Genomic DNA, 21809 nt, shown 5'->3' on the forward strand with positions numbered 1-21809 from the left:
GTACTTTTACATACTTTTACGTACTGTAACGTACTTTTACACACTTTAACGTACTTTAACGTACTTTTCCGTACTTTACCGTACTTTAACATATTTTAACGTACTTATAAGTACTTTTCCGTACTTTACCGTACTTTAACATACTTTAAAGTACATTAACGTACTTTTACATCCTTCAACGTACTTTAAACTTTTTTGTTGATCAATATTATTCAATTGAATGAAGAATTCTTTAAGATTGATTTGATAAGGTGTAAAACTTCCACACTTATTCAATTTAATTGCACTTAATGTATTTTTAAAAGGTGATGATTTGTCGTAACATGACTGGGAAATTCCCTTAGTATCGCGCGGAAGTTAAAATTATTACAAAAATAATTAATTTTTCCAATTTAAAAAGAGCCATTGAATTTAAAATTTCTGACCTTGAAAATATTGTAAATAATTATTAGATAAAACTGTTTTGTATTAAAATGTTTGTATCATTATTAAAACAGTGGTGTATACAGGGGGAGGCTGTAATATTAAATACTTAGTGTTTTTCTGCGGCATATTCCGTTCAAAACTGTGGTTGAGTCCCTCCCCCCCCCCCTTTTCAATTCCAGTACACTCCCCCTTAGAACAACATATTAAATCCTCTTATAAGATTTAAATCACAGAAAACTAATTATTATCTTTTATCTTCTTATGTTTACACCATATTGTTGTAAACACTTAATATTGATAAACAAATCATTAATACATTTATTTTCATTTTGTTCCTTTCTAAAAATTAATAGCACGATAGTTTATAGGGCGGCGCACTTAAAGGCACTGTATACGAAATTTCAACTGACCTTCCGTTTATGGAGGAACATCCCCGATTTACAACGATACCCTTCAAACCTTTAACTGACCATCGGGGACAGAGATATCAGTGTATATATCTCTTAAATGCTGTACAAAAAGTCGTAAAATTGGAGTGTACGGTTGCGTACTGTGCGACCTTAACATAAATGACGTCACATTAATTCCTAGAAAATCTAGAATATGTGCTAGTATTTTTAAATTACTAGCAGAAGGTGACACATTTAACATAAGAGTTCAGTGACGAGTTAAGCCTAATGGTCGTGCTATCATCCTATATTGCAGGGTTATACACAAAGAATGAGACTTCAGAGATGACTGTACGGAATTTGTTTAAGTTCTGTGTCAATAACCATTAAGATTCTAAATTTCAGGCAAAACCCAAAAATCAAGCTTCAAATCATCAGTTTCATAGTTTTGGGTCGTCTTTACAATCTCATAATTTGTGGTTAACATTGTACTTTGGTAAAGAGGATTAAGAGGATTTGTTTGATTTAATCTAAGAGTCTCTCGGAAAAGTGAAATTGATAATTAAAACCGCTTAATTTTCTTTCGAGCATTTAGAAGTCCAAAAGCCTTTTGTGTACATTGTTCTAGTCGATTGAAAGGGATTATTAAAATCCAAACCCCCCCCCCCCTCTCCCCAAAGGGGAATGTCCACATTTCCATACAAAGGGTGGGTGGGGTTCTGACTTCGTTTTTAGAGATTTCTCTCTGATTTTTTGCATGCAGGCCTGAATTGTGATCTAGTTTTTTAATCAAACACGTAAGTGGGGAAAAATAATTTTCCCCCTCATTATTCCCGCATTTTTCGGGCATTTTTTTAAAAACTTTGTGATGGGTCCATGTGGGGTGTCTTAAGTCATGAACGTTAGGTCAGGAAACTCAATTCTGGATTTTATAATGCATTTCTCATTATCACATTATAAAAAATAAATTAAAAACATCAATATTTATTTTTAATTCAAATCTAGATCACAATTTTCAGTTCTGCATGAAAAAATCAGAGAAATCTCTAGTAATAGTCTAGAATTGAGTTTCCCGACCCAATGTTGATGACTTTAGACAGGGGAAAAATCAGTGGAAAAGTTATTTTTTTCCCCACTTTGGTTTTGGATTAAAATTCAAAAACTAGATCACAATTCAGATCTGCATGCAAAAATCAGAGAGAAATCTCTAGTGATAAAGTCGGAAGACTTCTATGGTCTTTAGGAGGGAAAAAAGCGGTAAAAGGGGGGAAATGGAGAGAAGGAAATGCAATATAGAGTCAGAATTGAGTTTACTGTCCCAAAGTTACTGAGTTTAGACACCACACTTGGACCTATCACAAAGTTTTTGAAAAATGTCCAAAAAATGCGGGAAAAATATAGAAAAAATTATCTTATCCTACATTTTGTTGTTTGATTCAAAAACTAGATCACAATTCAAGTCTGCATGCAAAAAATCAGAGAGAAATTTCTAGTTACAAAGTCAGAAGGCTTCTTTGGCCTTAAGGAGGGAGAAAATGCGGGAATAGGGAAGGAAATGGTATAAGGAGAGGGGGAAATGCAATATAGGGTCCAGAATTGAGTTTCCCGACCCAAAGTTAGTGAGTTTAGACACCCCACATGGACCTAACGCAAAGTTTTTGAAAAAAAGGACCGGAAAATGCGGGAAAAATCAGGGAAAAAAATTATTTTTCCCCAATTTTGGTTTTTGATTCAAAAACTAGATCACAAATCAGGTCTGCATGCAAAAAATGCAGAGGAATCTCTAGTAATAAAGTCAGAAGGCTTCTTTGGCCTTTAAGAGGGGGAAAATGGGGGAAAGGTATAAGGAGAGCGGGAAATGCATTATAAAATCCAGAATTGAGTTTCCCGACCTAATATTAATGACTTAAGACACCTCACATGGACCTATCACAAAGTTTTAGAAAAAATGCCTGAAAAATGCGGGAAAAATGACATGAAAATTATTTTTCCCCACTTTGGTGTTTGATTCAAAAACTAGATCACAATTTAGGCCTGCATGCAAAAAATCAGAGAGAAATCTCTAAAAACGAAGTCAGAACCCCCCCCACCCTTTGTATGGAAATGTGGACATTCCCCTTTGTTATAGTTTTAGGATAAATTTATCTCCACCAGAAATGGAGGTTTTAATGGAAAGATATTAAAATATTGATAATAGGAAGGATCATAGTCAAGAACGTGTTCAAAAAAGAAAGCTTTGTTATTATTTTAGCTATAAAGAAATCCCCCCCCCCCTAACATCTTGTGTGGTATGTATATCTATAGGTCTCTATTATCAAGCATCATGACTTGATAAAAAAAAGGTAAGAAAAAGATAATTGGAGAAAGTTCATCTATTGTTGTATGCTTGTGTATACAATGAGATATATTCAAAGGTAGCAGAATAGGGGGCAACTAGGTGTTTAAGGGGCGGGGGAAACGAAGGTGTCCCAAAAACATGTGAAATATCCAGGGAATAGAAATATAGGGAAAGGAAATGGCGCTCGTCTGGCAGACCAGTACTTTAAACTAACACACTCTTTTGGTACAGACACACACATAAGGTTTCCGCCCCCTGGAAATATCCGAAGACTTATATATTGTCTTTGTTTAACGCGGCAATAGTTCGTGAACAAATCAAATTCTCAATATCACATGTCAACCTTTGAGGCAGAGTAACCCAGAAAGGATGAGATTGTAAAGACGACCTGAAATTTATATATTACTTGGGAACCCAGCGTATCCCAGGGTACTTATACGTTACTCCCATATTTTACCCGCATCAGATCGATTTTACCGGGAGACTAAATTTTCGCTGTAAAAGTCGACCCACTCAAGTTAAATCTTAAAACCAAGCTAAGTACAATCCCGTGATTTTCCCGAGTTCCTCCAATAAAAATTTGAGGCAAATCGGTCCAAGGGTTCTAGAGTTATGATAGGACAAACATTCAAACAGAGATTACAACTTTATATAGACAACAATCCCTTAGTTGAATTGAAGTTGTTTGCCTTCAGATAATAAAAAAAAATATAAGACGCATAGTATAAATCCTTTACAATCGAATCGTTAAGTGTCATCCTTTGTGGGTAACCCTGTAGACCTCGTAGACCCTAGGTACGAAAAAAATAGCTTCTGATAAAATAATCACTGTAAATCATGTAATAACTCGTAAAAAGTATAATAAAACATTTTATTGTTAAAAATAATATTTCATAAAAAATATTTGAAAGCTGTTCAATATTCATATCAACTTATTAAAATTACATAGTAAAAAAATTTACATTATTACAACAACCTTTTAACAGCAAGTTTTTAAAATGCTTCTTGAAATTCTTCTTAACAAGGATAGGGTTGAGCTATTTTCATTATATACTTAGATATTTAACTGTAGATATGAGTTAATATTATATATTATTTAAAATTGAGATTTAAGCTCATTTTGAAGTTTTTAAAACTCATCAAATCTGTATTAGTACATATACAACATAAGAAAGTACATATCCAACATGAAATAGTACACATTCAACATGGGAAAGTACACATACAGCATGGGAGAGTACACATATGAGCTAGTACACATCCAACATGGAATAATAGTACATATACATGGAATAGTACACATCCAACATGGGATAGTACATTACAACATGGAATAGTACATATACATTATACAACATGGCATATTACACATCCAACACGGGATAGCGTAGATTAAGATTACTCTACAAGATCTTCGATCTCTACCAGAAGATCCTCTGCGTCGATCTTGTCGCCTACTGCCACATGGATAGCTCGGACCTAAAATAAAAATAATAAATAAAATTAGGAATAAAATTATCAAAATGTTTTAATCAAACACGTAAGTGGGGAAAAATAATTNGGGTTAAAGAATGCATTACAATAACTAGGGGACTAGGAGTAAAAAGTCTACAAAATAATTTGCGTAATTTTGATGCTGGTTACGCATGTAATTTACAAGCCCTCATCAAAAAAATCATCGCTCCCTTTCCCATCAAACAAAAGAAAACCTAATCTAATTAAATTAAATCAAATAAAATCACAAATTGTAGGGATGGCCTAAGACTTCAGTAGTGGATCGGAGTTTCAAATCCTCTCCAGGTCCTAGGTTTTCAGTCCGGACTTCTTTTAGAAAGTAAAATGCCGAAAATTAATTAAAACTGATATTTAAAAATTGATCATAGGAGACACATTTTTTAAAATAGAACAGACAGCGAGATAATTGGAATAAATAGACGACGACTTTTCAACAATAGAATATGTATTTAATGTTATTAAAATGCACTTAATTGCACCAGTAGCTTGACCCAAATAGATTATCAAGTACAATAGGTGGCATCAGAGAAATGGACCAGTTATACACGACGTCACAATTTGTCCAATATAATAAGGAAAACGAAATTTTCTCACATTGGTTGACTGTTTTCCAAGATCAAATGAAAAGTGTAAAAACTAAAATAAAGAACACAATAAATTGCACTTATTTAATTGTAAGATAGGCACTTTATTCTAAAATTATCACTATTGTTAATAATTTTGTCGGACACAAAACTGAATTGACACTTATGACGTCAGAATCCAGCTGTACTGAGAGTGTAGAAATTATACGTTGCCATCTATTGTACTACAGGGTGTCCCAATACACATGGGAATTCAGTGACGATTTTGAAGTCGTCTTTATAAATGTTTTTTCGATTTAGTCTGGTGATATCTAATAGGAAAGCTATAATACGTCTGCTAGAGTTCAGAATTTGTTTGTTTACGTTTTCATTGCATACTGTGTTGTACAATTACAGAAATTAGTTTATTAAAAACACAGTACAGTTGCTTCGCTTCACTGTTTATCTTGCAAAAATGTTACAGAACATCGTACAACGTTTTGCAGAATAACAAAACAGTCTTTTACCGTTTATATAAAATATACTCCAGCAGACGTAACTTTATTTTGACAATTTTAATTAGCTAACAAACGTTAATTCTTTACAAAGACGATTTCGAATTCGTCTCTGAATTCCTATGTTTATTGTGACACCCTGTATCAAGACACCCTGTTTCCATAGCATAGTTGGTGTGTTTAATTATGGCCTTCAAAACTTCAACTTGCAAAGTCGTCTTCCTTGTCGAGTTTTATACAGTTTAACACAGAACTTCGGAGGCAACAAACAAATTTATAAAATGTCGTCTTGACAATTTCTCAATTTGTTTTATACAATCATGCCTAAATCTCAGTAGTTGTTAAAATAAATAAATAGCCATGATATATGCGGGAACAGTTTTAAAGATCTCTATGTACTAACTCAATAAAAAAAAATATCTGCAGCATTTTATCATCAGTTGGTAAAGAAAACGACATTTTATAAATTATTTCTGTTCTGGGTTAAATTGCTAAGTGTAGAGTGTAGAATGAAGAGTAGAGTTCATATTAATAAAAGTTTACCTTGCCCGCAACCTGAGTCTGAACAGCCATCTCCATCTTCATGGCAGAGAGTACTGCAACCACCTGTCCTGGCTTCACTATATCTCCTGGTTGCACTTTTAGGATTACAACGTCACCCATCATAGGAGCTGCAACCTAAACGATCAATTGTTGAGGAGATCTCTTAATTTGAACATAAAGTAATTTTTTCATTCATTACAACTATTACAGATAATACTGTAACACGTCTTAAAAACTGAAATTCTTGCCACAAACTCGGATTTTTAATCCCCATATCTTTGCAGCCCGATGTTGTTTAAACTATGAATCTGTAATATATAAAAGTTAAATAGATAAAAGTTTTTAATCAAAGATTTACACCATCAGATTGCAAAGATATGGGCATTAAAATACACGAGTTTGTTGTGAGAACTCAGTTAAAGTTTTCTGGCAAACAATATAAGTGAAAGCTGATTTCCTAATAAATTTTTGATTTCTGAATTAATATTGGTGTTGATAAGTATAGCTGGACACTAGTATATAAATATAAGCCTTGCTGTCTGATTACAACCTTGACCCTCATTAGAACGAATATCCTTCCATAGCAAATGCTGCCAATGAACGATGAAGATGATATATGTCGTCTTCTTTGAAGTTTAAGTGTTGCAAAATAACATAAATTTTCTTAATTCTTTGGATCCTTTTCAGATGAAGTCGTTGTAATTTATACAAATTGGATTCAGAAAAAAGTTGTAAAAACCAGACCGTAAAAACACAAAAATATGGGGAGTCGAGAGGGAGCTATTCGACACTTATTGAGTTCTTGGTTGGTCTTGTAAATTAAAAGACAAGATTGAAATTTTGCGTGCACCCTCCGATTATCGTCTTCTGCAAAGATCTCGAGGTTGACCTCTAAAAGTGTCGAATACCGCCCTTAATAAAAAAATGAAAAAATGACTTACGTGAGTTTTGTTTGAAAGATCTGCTCTTAGTCTTCTAGTCTGAGTGCTAGAAGCCAACTCATCCCTGAACAGTTAACATTTATACTGTAGCTGTCAACTGTAACTGTCAACTGTAACTGTCAACTGTAACTGTCAACTGTAACTGTCAACTGTAACTGTCAACTGTAACTGTCAACTGTAACTGTCAACTGTAACTGTCAACTGTAACTGTCAACTGTAACTGTCAACTGTAACTGTCAACTGTAACTGTCAACTGTAACTGTCAACTGTAACTGTCAACTGTAACTGTCAACTGTAACTGTCAACTGTAACTGTCAACTGTAACTGTCAACTGTAACTGTCAACTGTAACTGTCAACTGTANACTGCTACTGTCAACTGCTACTGTCAACTGCTACTGTCAACTGCTACTGTCAACTGCTACTGTCAACTGCTACTGTCAACTGCTACTGTCAACTGTTACTGTCAACTGTTACTGTCAACTGTTACTGTCAACTGTTACTGTCAACTGTAATTGTCAACTGTAACTGTCAACTGTAACTGTCAACTGTAACGGTCAACTGTAACGGTCAACTGTAACTGTCAACTGTATCTGTTTACCTGACCATAACAGTTCTCTTCTGTCCGTTAAGCTCAAAGTTCACCTCCCTCATACCAGCTTTATTCACCTAAAACAGAGAACAAATATAATTTTTTTTTTAATTGCCTTAAATTAGCTTGATAAGGACTGATTGGAGTGGCCTGTCCTATTCACAACTGTACCCCATCAAAACCTTTATCTTCTCATGATTTCAAGATATTGTAATTTTTTTTTTGCTGAAAATAATAATTTTCAATTGTGGATTGTGGAATACTGTAAAAAGTAAACGCAGATTTATGTAACAGAGTCAATGAAGGAAATTGTCAGCATTGCAGAATGTAGAAAAAAACGATATCCTCTTCATTTCATTTCATACATGTTAAAAAAAAATACCTTAAATTACAAGATTTAAATTAAATTTAACAAATTAAAATTCTACTCTGAAATAACCTTATAAAAAGCTAATGGAGTACAGGTCTTTCATACAAAAAAATAATTAAGTAATAAACCTCCCCCCCATTTTTTTTTTACCTCAATGCCAGGTGTCAGGGTCTTGATGGAAAGAGTTTTCCCTTTCTCAATTGTAACTTCAAATTCCTCTCCCATATCAGGCCCAACCAGGAAGTGCCTTTAATGCATATTTGAGTTTTTAATCTAAGAAATAAAGCTCTTCGCCCATATTTAACTATTTCCACAGGCAACGCCCGACACTTCAGCTAGTACTGTATAATCTCAGTCTGTCATTTTTTATTAAACAGTTCTTAGTGTAGACTGTACAGTCCAACTGTTAGGCTGGCAGGTACTCAGCTATTAACCTCCTGTTAGTGTACAGTCCAACTGTTTAGGCTGGCAGGTACTCAGCTATTAACCTCCTGTTAGTGTACAGTCCAACTGTTTAGGCTGGCAGGTACTCAGCTATTAACCTCTCTTGTCAAATAGTAGCTGAATAGCAAGTATTTTAGTATCAGTTATTTTTTTACACATGGACACAACACAGTGGGACGTATAAAACCGTGGATTGGACGAATGTTATCACAGAAGTTATGTTTCTAAAAAACATAACAATTAAAACAGCAACTGTGCATCAACTAATATCAACAGGACCGTAGCTAAATCTGAACTATATCTACCTTGTCTCTAGTTTATCTACAGGACCGTAGGTAAATCTGAACTATACTTTGTCTCTAGTTTGTCTAAAGGACCGATAGGTAAATCTGAACTATACCTTGTCTCTAGTTTATCTACAGGACCGTAGGTAGATCTGAACTATATCTACCTTGTTTCTAGTTTATCTACAGGACCTTAGGTAGATCAATAGTTTATCTACAGGACCGTAGGTAGATCTAAGCAATATCTACCTTGTTTCTAGTTTATCTACAGGACCGTAGGTAGATCTGAATTATATCTACCTTGTCTCTAGTTAATCAACAGGACCGTAGGTAAATCTGAACTATATCTACCTTTTCTCTAGTTTATCTGTAGGACCGTAGGTAAATCTGAACTATACCTTGTCTCTAGTTTATCTACAGGACCGTAGGTAGATCTGAACTTGAAAAACTCCTTTGCAACATGAGGATAGAGAGCATAGGACATCACATCTCGTGGTTGTATAGTTTCACCAAGCTAAATATTTCACAATTGTATAAACTGAAAGAAAATTGACATCTTTATAACCAATCATGTTTTTAGATACTTTAGACTACTTGGCACTAGAAGGGTCTGGCAACGTAATTTTATGTAACCCTCATTTTCAAGAGATTCGTGCCTTATTTACAACAGTACCCTCAAGACCTTAATATGTCGATTAGAACTGATTTTTATTGAATAAAATAAGAATATCTCAATCATATTCGTCCAGACAAAGGTAAATTGTAGGGTTGAAAATTAGGCATGTGACGCTTTAGGTTAGGGGTCGCTTTAAGTTAGGGGTCACTTTAGGTCAGGGGTTACTTTAAGTTAGGGACCACTTAAAGTTAGGGGTCACTTTAAGTTAGGGGTCACTTTAAGTTAGGGGCCACTTTAAGTTAGGGGTCACTTTAAGTTAGGGGTCACTTTAAGTTAGGGGTCGCTTCAAGTTAGTGGTCGCTTTAAGTTAGGGGTCTCTTTAAGTTAGGGGTCGCTTCAAACTTGACGGCCCATTTTTATAAGCATTAGATACCTATCTAAATATTTAAGTTAATATGTATTCACCTCGGTAGACAATGTTGTTTCTGCAGCCTCGAAATCAAATGGAGTCATATTTTCTCCAGGTCGTCCTTTAAACATACTTTATCATTCTTCCTCACTTCATCAATTTCATAATGAACGTGCTATATAGTAATCATCGTGCTAGAAAGTTTAATTAGCTGTACATTATAGCACTATGCTATAAAGTTTTGATTGGTTCCCGGGATTTTTTCCAAAAAATGTAGGATATTTCCAAAATATTTTTTTCAATCGGAATAAAAATAAAATTGAAATCAACTTTATATTTTGACTTCTGCTTTGTTTCAAAGCTTATTTGATCTATAAATAGCCATTGAAATAAGACAAGTAGACAAACGTTTCATAAAATTACCTATGAAACTATTATTTTGGCACGATGTGTTATAAGGTTTTGGACTTAAAAAATCTTTATTTCTCGAAAGTTCTCGCCTTTTTAGACTATATTTTGTCCCTCGCTAAAGCTCGGGACAAAATTAAATCTAAGAAGGCTTTGAACCTTCTCTATAGAGTGAACATTTTTGTCCAAAAACTGTATAACACTGCGAACCAAAATAACAGTGTTATAAATAGTTACAAATCTATATTTTTAAGCTTAACAAAAATACAGTTCAGAGTCCAAATTTAATGAATTTGAGCCGCGTCTCAAATCCGCCAAAAACCGGTTTCAATTGAACGCCGGTTTAAATCATGAAACATTGGAGACAATTGTTTTAATTCTTTAAATTCGGGCTATAATTTATAGAACAACTTAGTGACAGAGGAAGGAGTAGAGAGGTTTACTAGTGGTATACGGAAGCGTTTTCATACAATCGCGCATAGTAAAATTATTAATAACACTTTATCAAAAAAAGTTATTTGTTATTACAATTTCTCCATCAGGAAAGTAGACATAAGAGATTCCACGACAGATCTAACATTTATAAAAAAAGTAAAAGTGGCATTTTCAAGAAGAATTGCTTGCATGCAATATCAAATCAGGTTGACGGCAACTTTCTAACTATGTTCACGAAGAGTGGCGCAAAGCGTTAAAAATAAGAAATTTAACCTGAAACTCGGGGAAGGTCCTTGAGAACATCAGATCTGAAGGGTTCAGGGAAGCCACCGTGAGGTTGACCTAAAGAAAACTGTGTCAAACCCCTTAAAAAATCTTTGAAATTCTTCACCTCCTCCCCGGTCAGCTTGTTCTGAACCATAAACTGCGCCAGGTCTCCAACTATCTTAGAGCTTGGGGTCACCTAAATAACACAAACTGGATTTCCGAAATATTATTTAATTTGAAATTTTTAAGGACAACAAAACTTAATGGGGTTCTAAGAAGTCCTAAAAACTAATAAGAATTTTAGTTTATTAAATACAAACCAAATACTAGACAAAATCACTAAAGCATCCATAAAAAATCATGTCTTAAAATTCATTAAAGAAGCAGATCTTTAATAATTTCATTATAAAACATATCTTTAACTTTTTATAAACATAAATAAATAATTTCATTACCAATTTCTTTACAAATACACATTATAATACATATAGACTCCAAAGCTACAAAAACAAGAAAAACTTCACCTTGACTAGATCACCAAGCAATTGATTAGCTTCGGCATATTTAACTTTGATCGCCTCAAATTGATCGCCCAAGCCCAGCGAGTATGCCTAAATCAAAATGTATGTGATAACTGATGAAAAAAGAGAAACATGAAATAAAAAAAATGAGTTGGATTCATATTCATCATCAAATTATTTAGTGGATACTTTTAGTATGTATTTAAATTTTTGCCATAAACCTTGATGAACGCTTGATTTGGGCTAAAGCACATGACTATCAAATCCTAAAAGGCTTCAAAGCCGCTTTTTGTTGGGAAACCCGTTATTAGAGGTGTCATATATATTTCCAAAGGCATTATCCCAAGGGCGACTTCCTAAGTGAAAATTTTCCGAAGATTAGGCTAGGCCTTCTGAGGCACCGCAGGCTGCAATGCGGGCCGAGCACTGCGGCAAGGGAGCCAACAGCTGCGGATAAAACAGGCTAGGGAGCCGAGCACTGCGGCTAGGACAGATTTTGGAAATTGACACATGAATAATTGCACATTAAGGAAATTTCCACTTCAGTAAATACCCTAGGGAAGTTGAAGCTTGGGAAAATGTCCTCAGGAAAGTAATTAACATCGTATACCATATGTTTGGGGACACACCGTATAGTGTAAAATATTTTATCAAACCTGGAACTGAAGATTAGTGTACTGTCCACCTGGGATCTCGTGTTTGTAAACATCAGCGTTTCCAGATCTAATATAATAGGAAAATATTTTGCAGTTAAATTCATATATTCAATTATTAGAAATAACAATAAGTACCAATTGGCAACAGGCCATAAATGCATAAAATCTGCCACAAATTATGTTATATCATAACAAATGCCACTAAGTAAACCCTGATAAATAACTCCTGCCACAAATGCAATCAAAGTTTAAAAAGCATGCCACCTTCAGTATATAAAAGCCAAAAATATGCCACAAAATATGTCACAGCATAAAAATGCTTTAAATAATGTCTTGCCACACATACAATCAGATGCCACAAAAATTATCCAAATACACACATGGAAATGGTTCAAATAAAATTGGCTACAATTGCAATCAAATCTCCTAATCTCATTAAACTACGCCACAAAAAGATCATTTAATTGCATATCAGAAGGGGGGGGGGAGTATTATCCAAGACAAAAAGGCTATTTGTTATAATGCAAAAACAAATTATCTTCTCAACAGCATGTAAGAGAAGACATGTTTGAAAACAGACAAAATATCTATCTAAAAATATAGAGTGTAATACGTTATAAACTCAGTTTTTTAGCCTTGTTTCATAAATCTTAACATTATCGGAGGTTTTCAGGTCAAACTCCAGAACTTAAGCAACTTCCTTTAAAAATAAGTTTATAAAATCTCAAGTACTGACCTCATGGTTGTTGTGGATTCAAAAGGTCCATAATAGTTCCTTGTCTGCTCCCAGAAAGCTGAGTATTTACTAATAGCGTCCATATCTAGCTTACTCTCATGTTCACTACCCTACACAATATAAGATTTACTAATAGCGTCCATAGTTAGCTTACTCTCATGTTCACTACCCTACATAATATAATATTTACTAATAACGTCCATATCTAGCTTACTCTCATGTTCACTACCGTACACAATATAATATTTACTAATAGCCTCCATATAAAGCTTATTCTCATGTTCGCTACCCTACACAATATAATATTTACTAATAGCGTCCATATCAAGCTTACTCTCATGTTCGCTACCGTACACAATATAATATTTACTAATAGCGTCCATATCTAGCTTACTCTCATGTTCACTACCCTACACAATATAATATTTACTAATAGCGTCCATATCTAGCTTACTCTCATGTTCACATGTTCATTAAATTAATAGGTTCACACATACTATCCTGTTTACTAATAGTGTCAATAATAATAATAAATAATCATCAATATCTAGCTTAATATCATGATTACTTCCCTTCACTCGAAATTTTAGTATGATACAATAATTAAATAACGATAAAATTGAGATAATTAACGACGGAATGATGACTTTCAAAAATAACGGAAAATGAGGTAAATAACGAGCAACCTGAATTCTTATAACGGTTTTTTACCAACAGTTATTGAACGCGTTTTGAAAAAAGTCTAAAGGTGCCCAGCACTATTCAGAGCTGGTGCAATATTATATTAGGCATTTTCATCAAAAAAAGTCTCCAATAGTAAGAGAGATAGGTGTACCTGAAGACTAGCAACGAACGCTCCCATGCTAGGCTGTGACGTCATACCACTCATGCTGTCAACAGCTACATCAACAACATCGGCTCCAGCATATACACAGTTCAACATTGCAGCAATACCTAGACATCAACATCAACATCAACATCAACATCAACATCAACATCATCAACCTGCTCCACTATTAGTTTGAGTATGGATATGGACGTATACCTGCTCCACTAGTAGCATGAGTATGGATATGGATGTATACCTGCTCCACTAGTATCGTGAGTATGGATATGGATGTATACCTGCTCCACTAGTATCGTGAGTATGGATATGGATGTTTACCTGCTCCACTAGTATCGTGAGTATGGATATGGATTGGAATATGGGGATGCTTCTGACGAATAGCATCAACAAGGATAGTTGCAGCTCTTGGTTTAAGTAAGCCAGCCATATCCTGAACATGAAAAACTTAATTGATCACACTTATTTATGTCGCTATTGTTAAACTCTCTTTAACTATGCTAGAACCAAGACCGATTAGATATTTAGTAGAGAAACATTTTCTAAATCAATTAGATGCTTTAGTACTGTACTACTACTTACCTTAATACAGAGTACATGCGCCCCATTAAGAATAAGTTCATCAGCTAAGTGAAGATAGTACTTTAGGTTGTACTTAGTCTTAGTGGGGTCACTGATGTCTCCTAAAAATAATTATTGTTATAAAAGACAACCCCTCCTATCGTCTGAGCAAAATTGGCGAAAATAAACTTCTTTTCTATCTGGAATAAAAATCAGAATATGATAATTTATTTGGGACACCATGTATCTATAATAACTCCCGCCTGTCTGTGTTATATTTAGGACACCCTGTATCTATAATAACTCCCACCTGTATAAGATATTTAGGACCCCTGTATATATAATAACCCCATCTGTGTAGGATATTCAGGACACCCTCTATAATAACTCCCATCTGTATAGGATATTTAGGACCCCTGTATATATAACTCCCATCTGTGTAGGATATTCAGGACACCCTCTATAATAACTCCCATAGGTATAGGATATTTAGGACCCCCTGCATCTATAATAACTCCCATCTGTTTAGGATATTCAGGACACCCTCTATAATAACTCCCATAGGTATAGGATATTTAGGACCCCCTGTATCTATAATAACTCCCATCTGTGTAGGATATTCAGGACACCCTCTATTTTAACTCACTTAGGTATAGGATATTTAGGACCCCCTGTATCTAAAATAACTCCCATCTGTTTAGGATATTCAGGACACCCTCTATAATAAGTCCCGAATGTATGTTATATTTAGGACATCCTGTATCTAAAAAAAGCCCACCTGTGTAGGATATCGCAGCCTCGACAACACCTCCAGCTTTGCCGACAGCGTCCATTCCAACCACGAGGTTGGGGATATAGTTCAAGCTGTCAAATACACGGAATACATCCATTCCAGTCTGCACGGCTAGCTCACAGAACTACAGTAAAACAAGGTATATTATATAAACTCTAGACTCAGTAAAATTAGAAGTTAGGTACTTTCCCAAAGGATTTTTCCCAAGGGTATTTTCCCAAATGGCATCTTCCCATCAATGAAATTTCCCAAGCGGCAACTTGGCAAGTCTGTCCTAGCCGCAGCGCTCGGTCCCCAGCCTGTTCTAGCCATGGTTTTCGGCCCCTAGCGTATCCTAGCCGCAGCACTCGAGCCACATTGCAGCCTGCGGCGCCTTAGAGGGCCTAACCTAACCTTTGGGAAGTTGCCGCTTGGGAAGTTGCACATTTGGGAATTTTGCGCTTTGGAAAATTTTCACTTGGGAAGTTGATATAGGATTGATCTAGGACATTGTGAACACCGAAAGTTTAGTTGAAGGTGTACATTGTACAATGTACATGTAAACTTTTAGACAAATAAAATCTGACACAAAAAGTAACTTTCTGCATAAAATCTGTGAAAAACTCCTGCTGTATTGTTATAAAGGCAATATAAGGTCACAAAGCAGTATTTGTTCCAGCAATCTTGAATAAAACTGTGTGTGCCAGTACACAAAAAATACCTTGTAGATGACATTATCAGGATAAGAAGTATATCCAACAGCATTAGCTCCACGCAACAACATCTACAACAGCAACAACATCCACATAAATAGATATTTAAAGTATAAATCTGTTTAACATCAGGGCAAAAATAAGTTTACAATTAGATACAAAGGGTTGATATTCTTTTTAAATCAAAATGGAGCAAAAAAAACTTAATTAAAGTTATGTTGTTTTCCTGAAATGGAACATTAGGGATCTCTTTCCTCATTTGCTCCAACCTCTCCCAGGGGCACTCATGCAGGAACCTGGACAACAACGTAGTTGATAATCAGAATACTAAACAATACAGTACACTACAGTACACAATTCAGGAAAGCAGTGTGCACTACAGTACACAATACAGGACAGTAGTGTACATTACAGTAGAGAACACTCATGCAGGAACCTGGACAACAACATAGTTGATAATCAGAATTCTACACAGTACAGTACACTACAGTACACAATACAGGACAGTAGTGTACACTACAGTATAGAGAACACTCATGCAGGAACCTGGAAAACAACGTAGCTGATAATCAGAATTCTACACAGCACGTTACACTACAGTACACAATACTATACAGGACAGTAGTATACATTACAGTATAGAGAACACTCATTGATAATCTGAATTCTACACAGTACAGTACACTACAGTACACAATACAGGACAGTAGTATACATTACAGTATAGAGAACACTCATTGACAACAACCTAGTTGATAATTGGAATAGTATACAATTTAGAATAGCAGTGTACACTACAGTACACAATTCAGGAAAACAGTGTGCACTACAGTACACAATACAGGACAGTAGTATACACTACAGTATAGAGAACACTCATGCAGGAACCTGGACAACAACCTAGTTGATAATCAGAATTTTACACAGTACAGTACACTACAGTACACAATACAGGACAGTAGTGTACATTACAGTATAGAGAACACTCATGCAGGAGCCTGGACAACAACCTAGTTGATAAATGGAATAGTATACAATTTAGAATAGCAGTGTACACTACAGTACACAATTCAGGAAAACAGTGTGCACTACAGTACACAATACAGGACAGTAGTATACACTACAGTATAGAGAACACTCATTGATAATCAGAATTCTACACAGTACAGTACACTACAGTACACAATACAGGACAGTAGTATACATTTCAGTATAGAGAACACTCATGCAGGAACCTGGACAACAACGTAGTTGATAATCAGAATTTTACACAATGCAGTTCACTACAGTCACAATACAGGACAGTAGTATACATTACAGTAGAGAACACTCATGTAGGAACCTGGACAACAACATATTTGATAATTAGAATAGTATACAATTCAGGATAGCAGTGTACACTACTGTACAAAAAAAAACCGATGTTAGGTACATTCCAAAAGTATTTTCCAAAGGGGCAACTTCCCAAAGGGTTTGTTACCAAGTGGCGACTTCCCAAGGGTATTTTTCCAAGTGGGGACTTCCCACTTGTGGAACTTCCCAAGCGCCAACTCCTAGCCGCAAGCGCTTAGCCTCTTCGCCTGTTCTAGCTGCAGCACTCGGCCCCCTAATTGCAGCATGCAGCTCCTCAGAAGGCATACCATAATCTTTGTGAAGTTACCACTTGGGAAATTGCACATTGGGGAAGATGCCCCATGGGAAATTGTCGCTTGGGAAGTTGCCCTTGGGAAAATGCTTTTAGGAAAATACCTAACACCCACAAAAACAGGACAGGATGGTAGTTTGAGTAAAGTTCATTATTTGGCCATATTTAAAAAATTGATGAATTTGGTAACACCCATCTTTCAACTATAATATCATCGCAAGTAGAGACTTTAGCCTAACCAAAATTACTTCTAACTAAAATATTATTTTCAGGTTTGTATATCTTCAGTCACGAATTTTTTTCTTCATTCAGTGTAACATTTACAGGAAACAAGTATGCAAAATAATGCATTTATTTAAGATCAGCTGGAGTCCAGACCATGAGTTATTACAATTTGTTTAACATCTTAGAGAGGAGAAAGGAATGGCTTTATCCAGTCTTTGGACAATCTACAGTATGATTAATTTTGTTTCAAAGGGAAAATATTCATTTAATCTTAATCAGTACTGCAGAGTTACAATGCTGCTGAAAAGCTTTGATATTGATATCAACAAGGCTAATTTGTTCAGCACCAGTAACATTGAGCAGTTTCTTTAAGATGCTGACTCTCCTACTCCTTATTGGATCGATAAAAGGACAATTATTTGTTTGGCTTGTCATTTTGGACTAGGGCATACAGAAATGATATTCAGATAGAATTGTGAGAGATCTGAGGGAATCTATGAATTTAAGAAAAATTAAGGGCATGTAATCATTTTTCAGACTTCTAGAACCAATGGAATGAGTTGCTTTTTACTCCCCTCCGTGTCCAAATTAACGCCAACATTTTAGTTTGAAATTCTTTTTCTAAGAAAGTATTACATTGAAATTCTTTAAAATGTAATATTTTATCGAATGTAGCTTGAAAGATAGCTTGGTTCCTTCTTGAATTATACGAGTTGAGATCTTGCCTTGATAATTGGTAATTGAATCAAATGTAGCTTGAAAGATAGCTTGGTTCCTCGTTGAATTATACATTTTGAGATTTGGAGTTTCTTCGGTTTCTTACTCAAATATCTTCAAACTTTAGAATGTATGTTTTTTTAAACAATTTGTGTTCAACTAAAGTGAGTTATATGTTTTTCCTAAACATCCGAAAAGTTAGGCTCAACTATAAACAATTAATGCACTCTCAACTACAGTACTGTACACAATACAGGATAGAGGTGTACACCACAGTATTGTACAAATACTGCATAGTAGTGTACACTACAATACTGTACATACTACAGAATAGAAATGTACACTACAGTACTGTACATTATAATATATATTACTACAGTACTGTACATAATACAGGATAGAAGTGTATACTACAGTACTGTACATTATAATAAATATTGGTGTACACTACAATACTCTAAATAATACAGGATAGTAATGTACACTACAGTACTGTACAAAATACAGGATAGTAATATACACTACAGTATTGTACATAATACAGGATAGTAATGTACACTACAGTACTGTACAAAATACAGGATAGTTATGTACACTACACTACTATACAAAATACAGGTAAGTAATGTACTTTACAGTACTATACAAAATACAGGAAGCAGTGTAAACTACCGTAATGTCAACCATACAGGACAGTAATGTTCATTACAAAACTATACTGTACATACCACAGAACATTAGTGTACACTACCGTACTGCATAAATAAAACAGAACCTATAACCGAACTGTGTACACTGTACAGTACGGTATTTACCTCATTGATACATCAAAGGTAGCTCCTCCCCAGTTCTCCACTGAGTACAAGCTCGAGAAGTTATGAGCAACAAAGGGAGATATCTTGAGAAGATCATGGGTTCGAACCCTAGTAGCTAGCAGGGACTGATGAGCATCTCTTTATAATAATATTTATACTTCAAAACAATTATAATGTGGGATTGATGGTACAGCATTGAAACATCCTAACTCATCTAATTTTCATTTTAGTGAGTAAAGAACACTTATGTAAAGTTTATTTGAACAGGTCTTCAGTAAAGGTAGTTTTGTTAGACTCTATGCAAAATTTCAAACTGTACTAACATTTATCAGCGAATATTTTTTTTGACAATAACGTAAAAAAGTACAACTTTAAAGACATGTTTAGACCTATCAATCTAAAATCAAAGTTTTGCAGTGGCAATTTTAATTTACATTATATTCCTGAAAGTAGTGTCTGTAACTAGTACTAGGATGGTAGGGCTTTAAAGTATATTATATCCCTGAAAGTAATGTCTGTAACTAGTACAAGGATGGGAGGGATATAAAGTATATTATATCCCTGAAAGTAGTGTATGTAACTAGTACAAGGATGGTAGGGCTATAAAGTATATTAAATCCCTTTATGTAGTATCTGTAACTAGTACTAGGATGGAAGGGCTATGAAGTATATTATATCCCTGAAAGTAGTATCTGTAATAAGAGCTCCTTGATGCTTCCTGACAGCCTTAGCAAAACCTTCAGGTCCCTCGACCCGGAGAACATCCTTGAGACCAAAGGGAGGTCGAGTCAGAGGAGTTTGTGGAGCCTCAACCTAAGTACAACAGTTTATTAAAGACTTGATCTCCTCTTTTTGTTAATTAAATCTTTATTTCTTGGCTGCCCTTATTATACTATGTTATTAAGTCATCTTCATTTTGTCCCAGCTATCCGGGATAAAATCACTTCAGCCGAGATGAAATATTCTCAGCAGGGATATAATATTCATTACTTCCCTGCTGCCAATATTATATACCAGCTAGTAGGGAAGTAATAAATATTATATCCCTGTTGAGAATATTTCATCTCCGCTGAAGTGATTTTATCCCGAATTTTAATAATTAAGTTGAGTATTTTCACATGTTCACAAAGGATTTTGTGAGTTTAGTTAAAAGTTTCAGGATAAATGAGAATGTAATCATAAGAACACATTTATATTTTAAAAATCAACATCTGGAGTCACAAGCAAACGTGCTCCTGGATGAAAGCGACAACACAATAAAAATTAAGAGGAAATTTGCTCGAGCAAAGAAATAAAACCACCTATATACCTACTAGTTGAAGGGAGGCGGGAAATAATAAATTTCGGCCAGGATTTTTAATTTTTTAGGACTTTTTGAGACTTTTTAAACATTCTTTTCAACCCTCGCTTTTATTATTTCCCGCCTCCCTTCTTCAACTAGTATGTATATAAATAGATATTACAAGATATCCAGAAAAGTCTTAGGTAAAACCAATCAGAGTGTCGCTTGCAAAAACCAAACAGCCAATCAGAAGCTGGAAAATTGCGCGCAACCAATGAAAGCTCATATTGGTCGGAACCCAGGTCCGGTAACTTTTGAATTGGCATAATTAATTTTAATGAGTAACTTCTTTTTATCTCTCAATTTGGTCCAAATATTTTACTTTTAATCAATGGGAGAGGGAGAATGAGGACTGAGTTGAAGCAATTAACACATTCATTTAAAGTTTCTTAACTCGTATATAAAGAATTTTAACACCTCTTTTCTAAGAATATGGTTCAAATTTACCACAAGAAATCTATGTTTTTCAAGACAAAAGGGGGCCCAAATAAATTCAGAATGAAATGATATTGTAAGAGCAGTTTATTAAATTGTTGTAATTTAACTCTAGTTATTCTAGTAAATTAAACTCTAGTTATTCTAATTAATGTATTAACTATTTTGCATAAGATAAAATCGCATCCTGATCTCTTGTTATCATTATTAAAATTAGGTGGAAAAAAATAATCAAAACAGCCAAGAACTATTTTCCACCTAATTGCTTTATACTTGTACTGAAAAGTCATGTAAATGCAGGGGAACTTAATCAATGTTTGGAACTTTCTTCCCAAAAAATTCACCCAAACATGGAATTTGCGGAATAAAGGGGTAGGTAAGTAAGTGCAGGGGAACAGAGTTCCAAACCTTGCTGAGGTTACAAACCTGACAGTCAGTGTCGGGTTTAGAACTTAATCAAGGGTTCGAACTTTCTTCCCCTAAAATAAAACCGAGCATTGAATTCAATGGAATGACAGGCAGTAACGTAAATGCATAAGAAAGTTTCAATGCAAGTTGAATATACATACCTGACTCTCACTGTCATGATTTGGAACTATGTTCCCCTGAATTAAAAACTACCTTAATCTTGGCAGGAAGAATATTAGTGACCAATGGGGTGGTTGGTCCGTTGACAATTACTGTTCCCAGGTAGTTAAGCAACTTGCTAGCCCTAAACAAAGACATTTATGAAAGTCGTTCTCTAACAAAGATTTTAGAAAAAAAATAAAATTT

At 34.8% G+C, this 21809-nt stretch overlaps 1 protein-coding gene across 1 annotated transcript in view; it reads right to left on the reverse strand.

The window, feature by feature from the left end:
* Positions 1-4010: 4010 nt before the first annotated feature.
* LOC111712829 (pyruvate carboxylase 1) overlaps positions 4011-21809 on the reverse strand; it is a 29541-nt gene continuing 11742 nt past the window's right edge. The window contains exons 16-35 of the mRNA XM_023487566.1: positions 21657-21747; positions 19938-20071; positions 19259-19396; positions 16083-16152; positions 15865-15927; positions 15150-15288; positions 14393-14493; positions 14132-14243; positions 13802-13920; positions 12967-13076; positions 12231-12297; positions 11578-11664; positions 11060-11249; positions 10000-10064; positions 9317-9432; positions 8341-8437; positions 7830-7897; positions 7231-7294; positions 6290-6424; positions 4011-4632 (exon numbers count right to left, since the gene is read on the reverse strand). Of these exons, the coding sequence (XP_023343334.1) occupies positions 4552-4632; positions 6290-6424; positions 7231-7294; positions 7830-7897; positions 8341-8437; positions 9317-9432; positions 10000-10064; positions 11060-11249; positions 11578-11664; positions 12231-12297; positions 12967-13076; positions 13802-13920; positions 14132-14243; positions 14393-14493; positions 15150-15288; positions 15865-15927; positions 16083-16152; positions 19259-19396; positions 19938-20071; positions 21657-21747 (2047 nt within the window). The 3' untranslated portion in view covers positions 4011-4551. The remainder of the gene's footprint in view (positions 4633-6289; positions 6425-7230; positions 7295-7829; positions 7898-8340; positions 8438-9316; positions 9433-9999; positions 10065-11059; positions 11250-11577; positions 11665-12230; positions 12298-12966; positions 13077-13801; positions 13921-14131; positions 14244-14392; positions 14494-15149; positions 15289-15864; positions 15928-16082; positions 16153-19258; positions 19397-19937; positions 20072-21656; positions 21748-21809) is intronic.

This window comes from Eurytemora carolleeae, unplaced genomic scaffold, assembly GCF_000591075.1.
Source record: "Eurytemora carolleeae unplaced genomic scaffold, Eaff_2.0 scaffold1333, whole genome shotgun sequence".
NCBI classification, from domain to species: Eukaryota; Metazoa; Arthropoda; class Copepoda; order Calanoida; family Temoridae; genus Eurytemora; species Eurytemora carolleeae.